Raw genomic sequence first — 15,000 nt, 5'->3', positions numbered from 1 at the left:
AATACATTTTAAAAGGAAATTACCTCGAACACTTTGAGTAAAAATGCTTGAAAAACATAAATCCCCAAAAAATGTTTGTGGTTCCATTAATTTTTTTAATTGGATTTAAATTTTACATTTGGTAGAACCTGTGCGTGCAAAGGCTGACTGATCGCAAAACGATTCTGTGTTTTTTTTGTTCATAATTATTTTATTCACAATGCTCATTCATTATTTAGACAATGCAAAGCTTTTATCCTCTACCGAGCGTTGCTCTGTGATGTGTCATTTTCAAGCAGTTAAGAATAATTATGCATTCATCAAAACTGTAGAAGATGCTGTGCAAACAAAGAGTTTTTTTGGCAGGATATTTGACACAAAACATTGTGTTTTACACTGGCCAGAATCCTCTATATATGGCTTGTTCTGCAGAGAATGCTCATCCATTCATAAGTTGGCCCATTCTGAAAGCCTTCTTTGCACATATTCTTCGTACATAAAATAACAACAGTGCTGGGGTAATGTGAAGTCGGACGTCCCGGGAGACCCATAGGCAAAGCAAGTCCTGACCTTAAAAGGGGCTTTGTTACCACGGCTTTCTAGCTGTGGTGCCACACTGGGGGGAAATTGGTGCTGGACACCTCAGGCTTTCCCAGCGCGTGTATGTGTGCACTTTTTCACATCTGTATATTTTATTGCGGAATATTTATACTTCAATGCACATCAAGCCTCGAAAAGTACATAAACCTTGACAATTATTGCTACAATGGAATCCGTTATCCACCAGAGTCTGAAATGAAAATCCGGGGGTCAAACTTTGCATGTCAATGTGAAAAAAGAGAAGAAACAGATGTCAATAGAAAGAATATACTGTGTGTAATGTGAATTACTCTAAATAAACTCAGAGCATAAACTAATGAGATACGGTAGTTTACCACCCCCAAAAATGTTCATCTATACATGTTTGAAACCACTATGAGAAGATGACAGAAAAAATAATGGCAGAATTTTAATTTTTGTGTGCACTGTTCCTTTAAGACTTGATAATAAACCAGCGTTGTTATGGAGAGCAGACAGAATACTTGTGTTAATTCTGCAGACATGTTGATAAACTGCTGGTCTCTGTGCTGGAGTTCAGGGCTGGGAGCCAAACGTTGACACCCTGCAACCATCAGCCATCTTCTCCATCAGCTTCTAGAACAGTGTCAAACACACCATAAAGTTGTAGTGCTGTTTGTGTATTCCACCGTGTGTGTTTATCAGTTGGATGTAAATAATTGTTAACAGTTGGGTGAGATGCAGCATGTTGTTGATAGATCCGTGGTTAAGTTGGAGCTCGGAAAGTGGACGGGTCATGTTTGTGTGTGGTGGACGTAGGTCTGTTTTGTTTTGCTCTTTGGTGCTAACTGTTGCCTGTTGGTCGTTTATCAGAGCAGAGTTCTCTACACATTCTTCCAAATGCCATAGCCAAGTCCACATGATGAACAGCGCTCCGGGGAGGGTAGGCTTTGATCCGAGCCGCTGAGAGACGGGGAGTTTTTGAGGAGTCGTTCTATTTGGCTGTGGGGTTGAGAATAACATTGTTGCACATAGATGCTGCACAGCAAAATCCCGAGTGTTAAAAAATGTCAAGTTAACACTCATAGTGTATATATAATCCACACTATCCAAGTGTGGATTATATATACATTGTGAGAGTTAATTTGACCTTTTTTAACACTGGCGATTTTGCTGTGTGGGGTCTGTGTTTGCAGCCATGAAGACGTTCTTTCTTATCACATGAACTGATGTTATGAACCGCTTCTTTACTGTATGTATTACAGTGCATTTCCATTAGGAGTTGGAATTAGCAGTCTTGGCAGTATAAATCGGCACTCCATCTTCTCTTTTATCTACTTTGGAATTTGCACAGTTAAATTTAAGCGTGTTTGGATTTTGTATAAATACAAATAATGAAGTGTAATCTGATGTTTTCTGAACAGACACCCGGAAAGAGATAAAAAATTGAGAGGAAATGTGTGATGCTCCAGACATCAGAATAATATGCAAGGAGAGGCTTTATAAGGAAATGTAACTTTGGAGTGTGTATATATTATAATTGGAAGCAGATTGTCTTACATAAGCTCAGCATTATTTGTGGTTGTCTGATAGCGGTGTGTGTCAAGAAGTTGCAAAGAATAATTGTGTTTATGTTATAAACCTATATTTTTCAATATCTCAACAGTAATCCTTAAAAATCCTCTTCAGGATGTTTTTGTGAGTAGATTTATAGGATCGCAGGGAGTATAGGCTTAAGTAAAGTATGCATAGAATAGGAGTTCTGGTCAGAGGGATTGTGGGAGGAGGCACCTTTTGGTACATTTCCCATCATCCTGCAGGTGTGTTTTGTGTTTCTAAATGTCAGTCAGAAACAAATCTGAGGTCTTTTCAGGCTAAGAATGGGATTCCTTTTAATTTATGAGTTGGCATTTGAATCATATGTATACGTGTGTGACTGTCCTGGCTAATCTCTGAGTTCAGAGCAAAAAAAGTGCAATGCATACAACACCATGACTGCAGTCAATCGGCCCGCTGCCCACTCTTTCTCTCTCTGTCCTCCCACTGCTGTGTACTCATGCAGCCTTAATTGGAGCTCCTGCTTTTAGTAAGAGAAAGATGAAAGTATTAGAAATTGAGAGGACTAAACATCCTAATAAAATCAGAGCGTGGCGTTGATTCGGCGGGTGGAAGCAATTGCTCATGATTATTTAGATGTGTTGGTGAGGGAGAGAAAGGGATGGAAAACATATTTACAGCGAATACATCAGCTTTTTCTCCTGACCGTGCCCTCCACTTACCTGTAAACAAGTCTGCAAGATTTGTAAATATGCCTTATATTGTCTTAAATGTACACACATTTGTGCAAGTTGACTTACAGGACAATTGTTATAGTTGCATGATTAGATTTAACCTTTGATTTCTGGTGGTAAAAACAGTAGCTTGCGGATCTTAAACATGCTTACTGTGAGTATTGTCATATGCGAGTATTTATTGTGAGTATTTCGCGTGTATTTAGGATGCAAACAATGTTACAATAAACCAATCCCTCATTTTGACAGCTGTGAAGGTTTATAAGAAACACAGGAACATGTAAACAATGTTGTATGTACATTCAGCCAATATGTGCTTTTGTGTTTGCTAAGGATATGAGAAAAAACAGGATGCAGTGAAATTTGGACCAGACCGCATTTGTTAGGTCGCAGACAAGAAGTTCTGCTGAGGTCACCTCTGGTTAGGTCATGTTAGGTCACAACAACAAACAAGGAAAGCACATCGTGACCATAATAACAAATATCAGTGATGCTGATCAAATAAATGTGGGTATCTCTTTAACATTCTTGGTAAAATAACACAGATCAGAATTGGATCTGTATGCATGGATGCAACATGGTTTATGAAAACAATGCAGCATCATGATTGTTCTCATTGTAAAGAAGATATGTGTTCAGGTTTTTTATTCAAAAAAAGATAATGAGATTATTTTTTTACCTTGGACATTAATAATTATTAAATGTAAGTATGTTTTAGATATTATATATATCATATGTTTCTTTTTTAACAAAATTACATATAGCAACGTTAACGTTTATGGTTGTATTGATTTAAAAAATAACAATAATGCTGCAGGTCCACTAGACCCACAACATTGGCTGAATAACAAAAACATGAACACCATACAAAAGTTAAATAAGTTTTGACTGCTGTAAGAGTTTTCTTTTATAGTATATCTACAGCATTTATTTAATGGTGTACACAAGGAAATGCCTGTTTTTTGTGTTTGGCCCTTGAGTTTCACAGAAAATCAGATAAGAAGATTCTTGAGGGCCAAATATCTACCCCGATGCACAGTATCCCCCTACTGACAGAAAAATTTTATGCACCCTGTACGTGCATCTTTGATGACTGGGTGTTATTTCACAATAGAGAACTTGATTATTATGTAACAGTCTTCTTTAAAAGTACATACACTGCAAAACATGTGAGTGTGCCAAATGAATTCTTCCTCTCTGAGTCTGTTCTCAGGATGTTAGTTTTGAGGGAGGCATTTGCCACCGAAACTATTTGCTTGCTTGTACCTCAACTGGAAAAGCAAACACAACATGAGTTCAGAACAACTTAACTAAATCTGCCCTCCTGTCATGGATAATTTCCTCCAGTATTGCACTGAGCCAAGAGTGCTGGTGAAGGGCAGAGTGAGGCAAAGAGAAGCAGGGACACGAGGAGGGTAAAATGAGAAAATTGTATTGTATTGTATCTACAGTGCGTGTTGTTCCCTCTCACAGTAGTAAACATTAGGTGCATTAACAGATGAGAAATACAAACAGCACATCATGCTTTGTTGTTCTATCCTTTGAAAATTCCTTTAGTTTGATTTAATTTGTTTTCCTTTTTAACCAAATTAAAATACTGTTTGTTCTGTCTGTGTAGTTGGATTATACCGATTATAATAGAGGAACATGCAGCTCCCTTTTGTTCTTGCAAGTAAAATCCTCTGCCATTTTTGTCAAGGCAGACAGCAGGCTGGCTGAGGTGGCGTTTACACTAAGATATGCGTAGGAACACAAGAGGACCTCATGCGGTTTCAATGAGATTTGGCCATTTGGGAAGACATGAGTGAGACAGACCACTGCCGAAGGGACAAAGTTGAGCTTGAATGCAAGTTATGCAGCTACCAGTATGCAGATAGCGAATGTCAAAATGTAGCGAAGAGTAAAAAATGTAACATTATTTTTTTTTACAGATATATTCAGTTTATAAAATATACCATGTGATATCATAATATTAAAAATATAAGTTTTGCATATAAAGAATTTTAAACATTTTTTAAAAACATTTTATTATGCCTGAATAAGCATTACAGCGATTTAATTCTTATTGCTGTCTGTGAGCACTCCTTTAGAGTTGTCTGCCCTGCCTCTATTCTGTCATTAAAGGTACGTACAGACCAGGACGTTAATCTTTCTTTTTATAATCTAAAGAGCCTTCTGTGGTTCTGTGGATATTAAAGTTACATTCAGCCAGAAATGATTCTTCTATGGCATTATGAGCCATGAGTGTATACGTTTTTAAGTTGTTTGACAGTGTATATTTTTATGTATTCCTTACAAGGAGCCTCTCTGCTTTTCTGCAATAGACACTGGGTAATTGGGCTCCAGAGAAAGACATATACCACCAACACACACAAACTCAGCACAATCTCCAGACTGCACTTCATTTCCTGCTCCTCTTCACCAGCATCCCACATTACAACATACGCACACACACGCACGCACACACACACACGCACGCACGCACACACGCACGCACGCACGCACGCACGCACGCACGCACGCACGTGCGTGTAAACAAAATGTTTACAAATTTGTCCCTGTAGTACACCTAAAATATGGTCATGTGTCAGTTACATTCTCTGCCTAAATGTGTCGTATATCAGGATGTCCAATCAGAGTTGACCTGCATTTAAATACACGCTCACACCATTCGGCCTCCAGCGTTGGGCGTACAGTATGAACACACCATCAGACATGTGTGATCAAAACCTGTAAACATTGTAATGTGATATCCGTATTCACCACACCCAACTGCGTCTGTGTATCTTCCCAGATCTGCAACTGTCTGAAGTCATAAAAGGGCAGCCACCGGTATCTTGTTGCCCTCGTGCCCTGTAAACTCTGTGTACAGTAAACACAATCCTCCCATATTTTCTGTTACTGCCCCTCTGCTTGAAATTGGCCGATGAGAGACTGTTTTAGCCCGGCACTCCTGATATAATTACCAGATGCAATTACGTGTCATTAGACTCATGGGAAGATTTTCTTCCACTTTGTTTATCTTAAATCTGGAGTAGCCTGAGCCACAAGGTATTGTGAAGGAGCTAAACGGAGCAAGACAACTTGAATCGAATGAAGAGAGAGAGAGAGAGAGCAAGGGAGAGAGAGAATTATCAAAAAAGATCAGAGCTTTAGGGGAGCAGAAGATGAAGAGAGAAAAGGGGGAGTGGGAACTGTATCCTGGAATAGCCAGCAAGTCGAGCCGCTAACTCCACCCCCCACACCCCCTCCCCTCTCTCTCTCTCTCTCTCTCTCTCTCTCTCTCTCTCTCTTAGCAATCTTAGTCTGTCATTTAAGCAGAGCAGGAGCGTGGAAAAACAGGGGAGACTGAGCTGTGCTATTGACTGCCGCTATTCTCTCCTTGTGGAGTGACAACCAGAGGCTGGATATCTGGACAGTATATGATTCCCTTTAGGAGTGGAGGACTTTCGCGTTCTTTCCGGGATTTGTTTGAGGTTCTCCTTGAACCTCTTTGGAATTACAGTGACGGGGATATCCCTGGCACGAGTGTGCGCGCAAGTGAATGAGTGTGTGATGTGCCATGCCCACGTCTGCTAATCTTGTGGTCAGCGACTGGGGTTTACCATGAAGGGGAGTCATCACCATCGGGGCTGCGCCTGCCACCACTTGTTCCGGAAAGTCCTGGCAAAGTGCGGCTGCTGTTATGCCCGGGTCAGAGGTCAGTGACTGCGCATGTTGTGTCTGTAGAGGCAAGCCTGAAATGGTTCTTTTATTGATGTAGTGAGCTGTATTTTTTTATAGAACTTGAATAACGTTTGGCTGAGGAGCGCTGAACATGTGAGCTGTAGTTGATTTCTATCCAGTGTTATTTCAGTTTTTTCAGTCCTCCCCCACCAGTGTTCTGTTTTTGTTTCTCCATTCCCCTGTTCCAAATCTACTGACAGATGCTCACCCACCTTTTTCCTTATCGCTCCTTTAAAAAGCGCACACTGTTGCTCACCAGAGCTGTGTGCTTGCATGCATTGCTTTGCATTACATGCTTGTATGTTTGTGTATGTGTGTGGGGGGTGTTAAAGGGGGGTGCCTCTTCTCGTCTTGCGCTCAGCTGGAGCAACAGATGTCTGCCACCTCTCCTGGTTAAGGCTTTCCTTGCAAACACTTTTTTCCTCTCTCTCAAACGCACATACGATTATCGAGAGGCAAAGCGTCTAGCTTTGTGTACTAGCCGGAGTGTGTGCACACGTGTAATTATATGAATGTGTGTTTCTATATATGTTTATGTGTGAACGTGTTCATGGGGGGTCTGGGTGGTCTATGTATGTGCAGCACGTGGGTGGATAAAAACTCAAAAACATTCCTTCTCTGTTCCTCGGCTTGTCTCATCCTTTTTGGTCTGTGTTTGTTTTCAGATGGTCTTGGTGGTCAGTATTGTTAAGGTGTGGCAGTGCAGAGCTTTGAAAACTATGGATTCGGAATAGGGACTACAAATACACATACAGACATGATTAGTGCAAATGATTCTTGCTTTATTCTGTGTGTTTTGCGGCTAAAATTAGTGTAGATTTTAAATGCCCTTTTAAAACTAAAATATGTAGTTTCTGTGCCACCAGTGCGACCAAACAGAGTTGCAAAAATCGTGGAAAAATGAAGCTTTCTTTTATCATTGTTTGTGCTATAGCCACCTCTGCGGGGCTCTGGCATAGTTAAGATGCCTCCAGTTTAATCTCCATTGCTTATTTAATGGATACTCTTCCTCTGAGCCAAAGTATGAGCTTCCTACCTTCACTTGGGATCATCTAAGTTAGCCGCAGACATCATTCTTAACTCTCGAGATACCACACAAACCATGTAAGGGCTGCAAACTCTCCAAACTCTAACCATTTTTGTAACTAAACATCCATTTCCTTACTGTTTCGAATTGATGCATTGCGGTTACATAATGGCCTTCTAAATGCTTATCTTCCCTAAGAAGGAACGCTGGAATGGCGCTTTTAATCATACAAACAGCACACATTAGGTGTCAAGGCAGATCTGTAGTTCTAGTGGACGTGTGTGTGCTAACTTATCCCTTAAACGCCTTTTAAGCAGAAAATGGCTGTACGGTTACTTGTGATGCTACCATGTGGCTACCAGTTCTCAAATGCTAGCGAATATAATTTTAATGCAGGGCATTAGCATCAATCTCTCCTGCTTAAATATAAATCGCATGATGAGAAAGCTGTAGGCAGATGGAGCAGCTTAAATTCATATGCGATTTCCTCCTACCATCTCTTTTTATGTTTTTTTGTGCTTCCCAATCTTACTCTTTTACCTTGGAGATTATACAGTATGTCTTAGTCTAACACATAAGCTGTATTCTGTAATAGAATTGGGTATAAATGGCTGGTTTATGTAAGAGCATTTAATCACGCTTGGATGAGAGCTAAATGTTTATTCAGCCCCAGGAATAAAGTACACAACCTGAATACGTCCAAAGCAGGAGGGCGGCAGGCGAGCTGTTTTCTGCACAGTTAGATGGGCAGGCGGTCTCACACTGTCAGTTTAGTTCACTGTGTCACGCACACCCCTGCTATGACCCTACAGACCGTCTCCCAAAACACACTTTTCCATACCCATGGCTAGAGTTATGCAAGCAGCCACATACTGTACACTTGACTTTGCAACTTGTCCTTTACAAAAAAAAAGTAAAGTGGTGGTACCATGGTATGAATTAATGGTTTCAAATAAAATGTATTTGGATACTTTAGCCATGCACATCTTTGCATTATGTCCCAAGCAAGTGTTTACATTAAATGTAGCACTTTTAGGCAAACTATTTAACAAGGAGGTTGTTGGGTTTTGATTGATTAAACAATTTGTTACAATTTTGTATAATGTGTTTTGACACTTTCTGGGCCATAGTTAAAGTGCTGAACTACACCTGGGGCAGCTTTTGTGGAGTTCTTTAAAAATGACGCCTGAAAACTAAAGTTAGTTTTGAGATAAAGGTCTTGCACAGTTGGTTTGCAGATGTTAGATTTTTTGTTATCTAATGCATGACATTTTTACTTTAGGGTGGGACTGAAGTGTCTACACAGCAAAATCGGCAGTGTTAAAAAGGGTCAAATTAACTCTCACAGTGTTTATATAATCCACACTTTGAGAGTGTGGATTATATATACAGTACACTGTGAGTGTTAATTTGACCTTTTTAACACTGCCGATTTTACTGTGAATTGTTAAATTACCATGGGACCGAGTGATTATCTTATTTATTTATATACCATATAGTATTTACATGCTACTCCAACAACAGTATAGTACTTAGTAGTCCTATCCAAGAGGATTTTTCTCTGTTCTTGATTTTTATTTTGTTGTAATATCATTTTATTTAGTTTATTTCAATGTCCTTTTATTATGTTTATTTTAACATCATTTTATTTTGTAATATTTCAATATTATTTTATTTTGTTTATTTTAATAGCATTTTATTTATTTTATAATATTTATATAATATTTATTTTATTCAATCATTTCCACACATTCACAGAGTCATCTTTCCAAAGAACAGAATGCAATCGCATTGTTTTTTTTCAGCCAAGCTATCATTCTGGTAATTACATAGCAGTGAGTGCTGTTCCTTTTCCACACTGCAGCTGATGGCTATTATTTACAAGCCCAGCAGGATTCCACCAGATGACGTCTCTTCTCTGTCTTAATGACACATGACAATCATCTGTTTAGTCATTATTAAAATGATCGTGACTAAGTAGCTTATAGCATAGAACACTTTCTCACTCATGAGTGAAGACTAAATAAAGTGTAAATAAAGTGTCGTCATGCGTATATGAAATATGTATCATTCATAATCCCACTTAGAGAATTGATAGACTTGGAACAGAAATCTTCGACGTAATGGCACGATGCATTGACTTTATTTTATAAAGCATCAGCAGAGATTGCTGCTGAGATAGCACATTTTAAAGTATTTGCTGTTATAGCGTCACACTGAACTTGCAGCTAGAAGGACAATGCGGTTATGAGGAACAAAATTAACAGGGATAAAGCATAAAAACAGAGAAGGTAAATGGTAGATCTAAACATTCTTGGGAGCCGTATCAAGAATTGTGCTAAGAGTTTGTGTCATCTTTGAAACTTCCTTGGCCCCGGAGCAGGAAGCCGAGTTTTTACCTCAGGAAAAAACATGTCTTTCCCTAAAATGAGCTCAACAAAGGATCTTGTTGTGGATTTCTGCAGCTGTGTTTGAGGAGAAGAGCATGCCGTAAGGCCTGGGAACTATCTAAGGTGTCCTGAGGAAAAGATTCTTTACATTAGGAAAGCGTGCGCCTGCGAGATTTTGAGATGCTTCTGCGCTGCTTAATGTGCTGTTTCCGTGGTTAATGGATATATGATTATTTTCTTTCCCAGCAGTCCATGTGAGCCTGTCACGGTACAGATATTTGTAGCTGCAGTCAGATCCTCCTCTCAGCGTGACCCTCCGACTGCAACTTGTAACGTGAAAACAAAATGGCTGCCCCAATATCAGCCTTATGTTACCAAACTTGAAATCTTCAGAGGCATTTAAAACCTAAACCCATCTGCTTTAGACTGTCTGGTCTTTAATGAAGGCCGGGAATGAGTTGTCATCATGGTTGTGATTAAGAGGGAGACGGTACCAGTAAGTCACAACATCTGCTGGTATATTGCATTTTTACCATGGCAAAGCATACAAATATGTAGCATTAACTAAAATGATATTAATAATCAACTGTATTTCCATTTTACTATTTTGTACTAGTAGTTTATTGCTGAATTAAAAGTTTAATTACAATCTATCGTTCTCTCTCGCCTCATCGCAATGCATTCTGGGATTGTCTTCTTTCTGTGAAGAATACATGTAATGCTGCCTTAAAATTGGGCAGAAAGTAGTTATCAAACATATATTGAATATCTTTAGGAACAATTATTACAGTATGTCTAAAGTGCACGTACAGTAAGATGCCATAAAGTGTCATGAAGCCCCCCTTTTTCAGCTACAGTCTACCTCACTGTCGTTTTGAAACATGCAACTTAAATGAGTGTGAACGCTGTGAGAAGAAGAGTGGGGGAGTGGGCGGGGCAGGAGAGAAATTGATCCGATTCCATATCTTAAAATATATAGTCATTACACGAATCATACGTTCAAGCCACAGCGGTATTACAGAAACCACTACATGTAATAAAATGAGTATTTATTTTTAACAAAATGCATGGATAACTGTTCTAGTTCAAATATGACAGTTACCGCATTTAAAGAGGAAAAGTCCTCGGGTCACGGTACCGCACGCAGACTGCCTTCATGAGCAAGTCCAAAAGTCCACTTGCCTCCATTTCTAAAAGCCTTCCCAAGTAAAACGAGTTTCCCGAGTTTGCTACTGTTCCGGCCTTACTCACATCCGCGACGAGCGGGCTTCAAACAGGTGAAATTAGCGTTTCAATGGTCAGAAGTCACCTCCGTCATCTGCGCCTGTTTCTTTGCAACAATTTTAACAACTGTCATGTATTTATCACTTTCTGTGGAGAAGCCCTTCCCCCACATACTGTATATACCGCATATAGTGTATTTCACAAAAAATATACTTTTATATTAGGGCTGTCAAACGATTAATCGTGATTAATCGCATCCAGAATAAAAGTTTGTGTTTACATAATATTTGTCTGTGCACTGTGCATATTATTATTTTTTATTTATAAACACATACACATACATGTATACATATTTAGGAAATATTTACGTATTTATATGTATTTATTTATATTTACCAAGTATTTAAATTATATATGTTGATAAATTTGTATATTTTTCTTAAATATATGCATGTATGTGTGTGTGTGTTATTATACAAAATTAATATGTACATTGCACAGAAATATATTATGTAAACACAAATTTTTATTCTGGATGCGATTAATTGCGATTAATCGTTTGACAGCCCTATTTTATATATAATCATCGGAATATGTATTTTTGTATTCTGCTTTTTTCTTCATTTATCCATCAGCTTACTATCATGTGCCATGAATGCCTCTCTGTGAAGGGTCAGATGGAAACATACCAGGCACTATCATGAATAACTAGGAGAAATGTCTTCTCATTGGAAAAGAAAACACAGAAGTCATGAATAATTATGAGACACCGATTCATCATCGATGTACTATCATGCTCTCTCCATAGTCAGCTCACTAAGTTTTGTAAGAGAACAGTAGTGTGTGTCAGTATTGCAGACAGGCTCCAGTGGCAGGAAATAAGGGAGTGAATGGAGTGAATCAGCACCGTTGCTCTGCCAAGAGAACTGTCTTCTTTCCAAGCCTCTGCTCTGCTTTCCAAGCCTCCGCTCTCTCTGTCGCCCCATGCCTTCATTTTCACCTGCAGGTTTCCGCTCTCTGTTTCACCCCAAAGCAATATAGAAGCTAACCGAGGTGATGCCTGGGAGGCATGAGGCCATTAGGATCGAGAAAGAGCCACAATTGTTTCTTTCTCATTCTCGTACATTCGTCTTTCTAGTACGGCAAATTTGAAGCCCGGACAAATGTTATGTTACTCATTGTACAATATTATTTTACTCATTATTTCATCATGGTGTTGTCATGCTAATTTATGAGATTTACACTTGACTGAGATGCTGACAAATTATCCATTTCAGCTTCATCCTTTTATGTTAGATTGTCAGAGAGTTCTGTTCAGCCCCGATGTGAGATGCCACAGCCCTACTGATGACCACAGATGACTTTGCTTTGTCTTAGTCACAGTATTTCCATGAGCTTGCTAGTGTTGTCATGCATGCACATTCAGTCTGTCGCTAGCCCATGAGGCCAGTGTAGCCATCTTGATTCAGCCATGTCATGAGCTGACACTCTTATATCTCACAGCTCAACCTACCATCTCACAAAAGGCAGATTTGCTCCTGTTGCACATGAGCATTGCTAAGTGGCTCTTTTAATTGGGCTGTCTAATTGGACAGGTGCTGTTTAGCAGGCAGTTTTTTTATGATAGACCACTTAAAGTACAATAACTGTAAGGACTGCTTGCTTGGCACAACCTGGGTGCGCAGTAGTACTCAGGTTTTTTGGCAACGCTTTAGCAATATATGGTTTAAATCTGCAACTTTATTTGACCAAGTGATTGAAACGTGAAATCCAAATTGAAAGTATTTTCTTAATGCACATTTCTGGTTTTATTAGACACAATTCATTGATGTAACTTTTTGAAATACTGAAAGACAAATCGATTATTTGAATGTACGTTTTAACCCATGAGTAGCAATTAGTTTGCATGACAGCAACAATGATTATATGTTTACACGTTTTATTTATTTCATCAAGCCCTTTAATATTACAGTTTCTCCTATCCAAACACCACATGGAATGGCCACTTTTTATCAAATCAATTGTGACATTTTTTCCTGTCAAATATCCTGTTCAAGTTTGAAATATGTCAAATTATGGAAGTACATATAAAATGAGTGGCAAACAGTGTTTTATGTTCACTTTTAACAGCGGACTGCCATTGCCAAATAGAGGTCTGTGTTCAATTTCCACTAGACCACTGCAGTTTAAAGGTTATGCTTTTTTTTGACTATGCAGACAAAACTGGCTGCTCTTTTTTTGTTATCCACTTATAAGGTCTCATTCCTCCATGCATTATGGAAAAAGCTGCAGAAATAGCAAAAACTGAACAGCATTCAGAGGTACTTGAGACTGCTCCGTTGCTTAGTAGGAGATATTTTTAACCCAGCACCCATCCCCCTTTCTCTCTCACTTTTTCTCTTTCTCTTTTCCTTCCATCTTTCCATCTGACATAGTCTCTTGCATGCACACTCACAGCTCTTTAACAGAATGAAGAAATAGCCCCAGTTGAATATTGGGCTGAAATTGTATGATATGCCTGCGAGAAATCAAGTGGAGTGTTAAGATCATTCCAGGGGCAAATCTCATTTAGTAATTCTCTGTCTTTCTGTCTTCTGCTCTCCCTTTCTCTGTGAATCATGCTAAATTAAACTTCTGAGCTCAGCTGGATGCAATAGCTTAAATATTTTACATCTATTGAACTTTAAAACATTTGGGTATTTTTCTGGGGCCATTTGATCTGGGCAGGTAAGAGAGGCAATCCTCCTTGAAAGTCCTCCCTAGATTAGAAAATATGCCATTTTCTTTTTTAAGTATATTTTGAAATATCTGTGTTTTATCAATGTTTTTACTTTGGAAAATTTGACTTTACTACATTATAAAGCATATATCATACCTTCTACATGACTACATTTAGTAAATAATGTAGTTTTCAAGATGGAAATATGTAGTTGTTTTACATTTAATACTTAAGTAGATTTACTTAAAGTTTTAAAGGTAAAATAGGTATTTATGAAAAGCATTAGAGTGAAAAGTTGCTTTATACATTTTAGTAAATTGAAATAAATTTTATTGTCTAAATGTAAAGATACTGGAAAAATGTTTTTGAGTACTTAAGTACTTCCCAACTTTGACATTTCAAAAAAGGTTTTGATATAAACACTGATATATCACTGAAGTGTTGCTCATAATCTTAAAAACCTTTTGATAGTAAGTTTTTAAATGAGTTATGTGGATAAATATATAATTGTGCCAAATTGCTCAGTTCTTTCATGACACATTTTTTTTAATTATTAAAAAGTTTTGGACCAAAAATAAGAACACAGCATATGAGGAACTCCTTTAATACTGTTTACAAAGCATAGACATTTTTTATATAATTGTGACAACAAAACCTTATGGGTCTTATGGGTCAATTTTTCGAAATTGAGATTTATACATCATAGGAAAGCTGAACAAATAAGCTTTCCATTGGTTTGTTATGATAGAACGATATTTGGCCGAGATATAACTATTCAAAATCTGGAATCTGAGGGTGCCAAAAAATCAAAATATTGAGATCGCCTTTGAGATCAGAGGCTCTATTGCCACAAATATTCCAGTGCTACCTAAGACTCGTTTTGTGGTCCAGGGTCACAAATATCTATGATGCATTAGTTATTTTTAAAGCAATGTGAAATGTATACACATCATTTTCTTCTTGGTTTTAATGAAAAGTATGTTAATATAAAAATACAGCATTATTGGTTGCTTCTTGTTAGTGTGAGCGTGTCTAGTGATGCAACAAATAAAATGAGTAGCTATGTGATGCAGCAACTACTAATAG

At 38.3% G+C, this 15,000-nt stretch overlaps 1 protein-coding gene across 3 annotated transcripts in view; it reads left to right on the top strand.

Annotated features, from left to right (window-relative positions):
- Positions 1 to 15,000, top strand: part of arhgef25a (Rho guanine nucleotide exchange factor (GEF) 25a) — a 59,108-nt gene that overhangs the window by 6,367 nt on the left and 37,741 nt on the right. Inside the window, exon 1 of one of the 3 annotated variants that reach the window (XM_057319575.1) lies at positions 5,943 to 6,528. The exons of the other annotated variants lie outside the window; for them this stretch is intronic. Within the exon in view, the coding sequence (XP_057175558.1) occupies positions 6,435 to 6,528 (94 nt within the window). The 5' untranslated portion in view covers positions 5,943 to 6,434. Of the gene's footprint in view, positions 1 to 5,942; positions 6,529 to 15,000 lie in introns of those variants that run through there. 3 annotated transcript variants of the gene reach the window in all.

This window comes from Triplophysa rosa, linkage group LG21, assembly GCF_024868665.1.
Source record: "Triplophysa rosa linkage group LG21, Trosa_1v2, whole genome shotgun sequence".
Taxonomy (NCBI): Eukaryota; Metazoa; Chordata; class Actinopteri; order Cypriniformes; family Nemacheilidae; genus Triplophysa; species Triplophysa rosa.
Note: the sequence above shows the minus strand (reverse complement) of the source record. Positions and strands in the feature narration are given on the sequence as shown.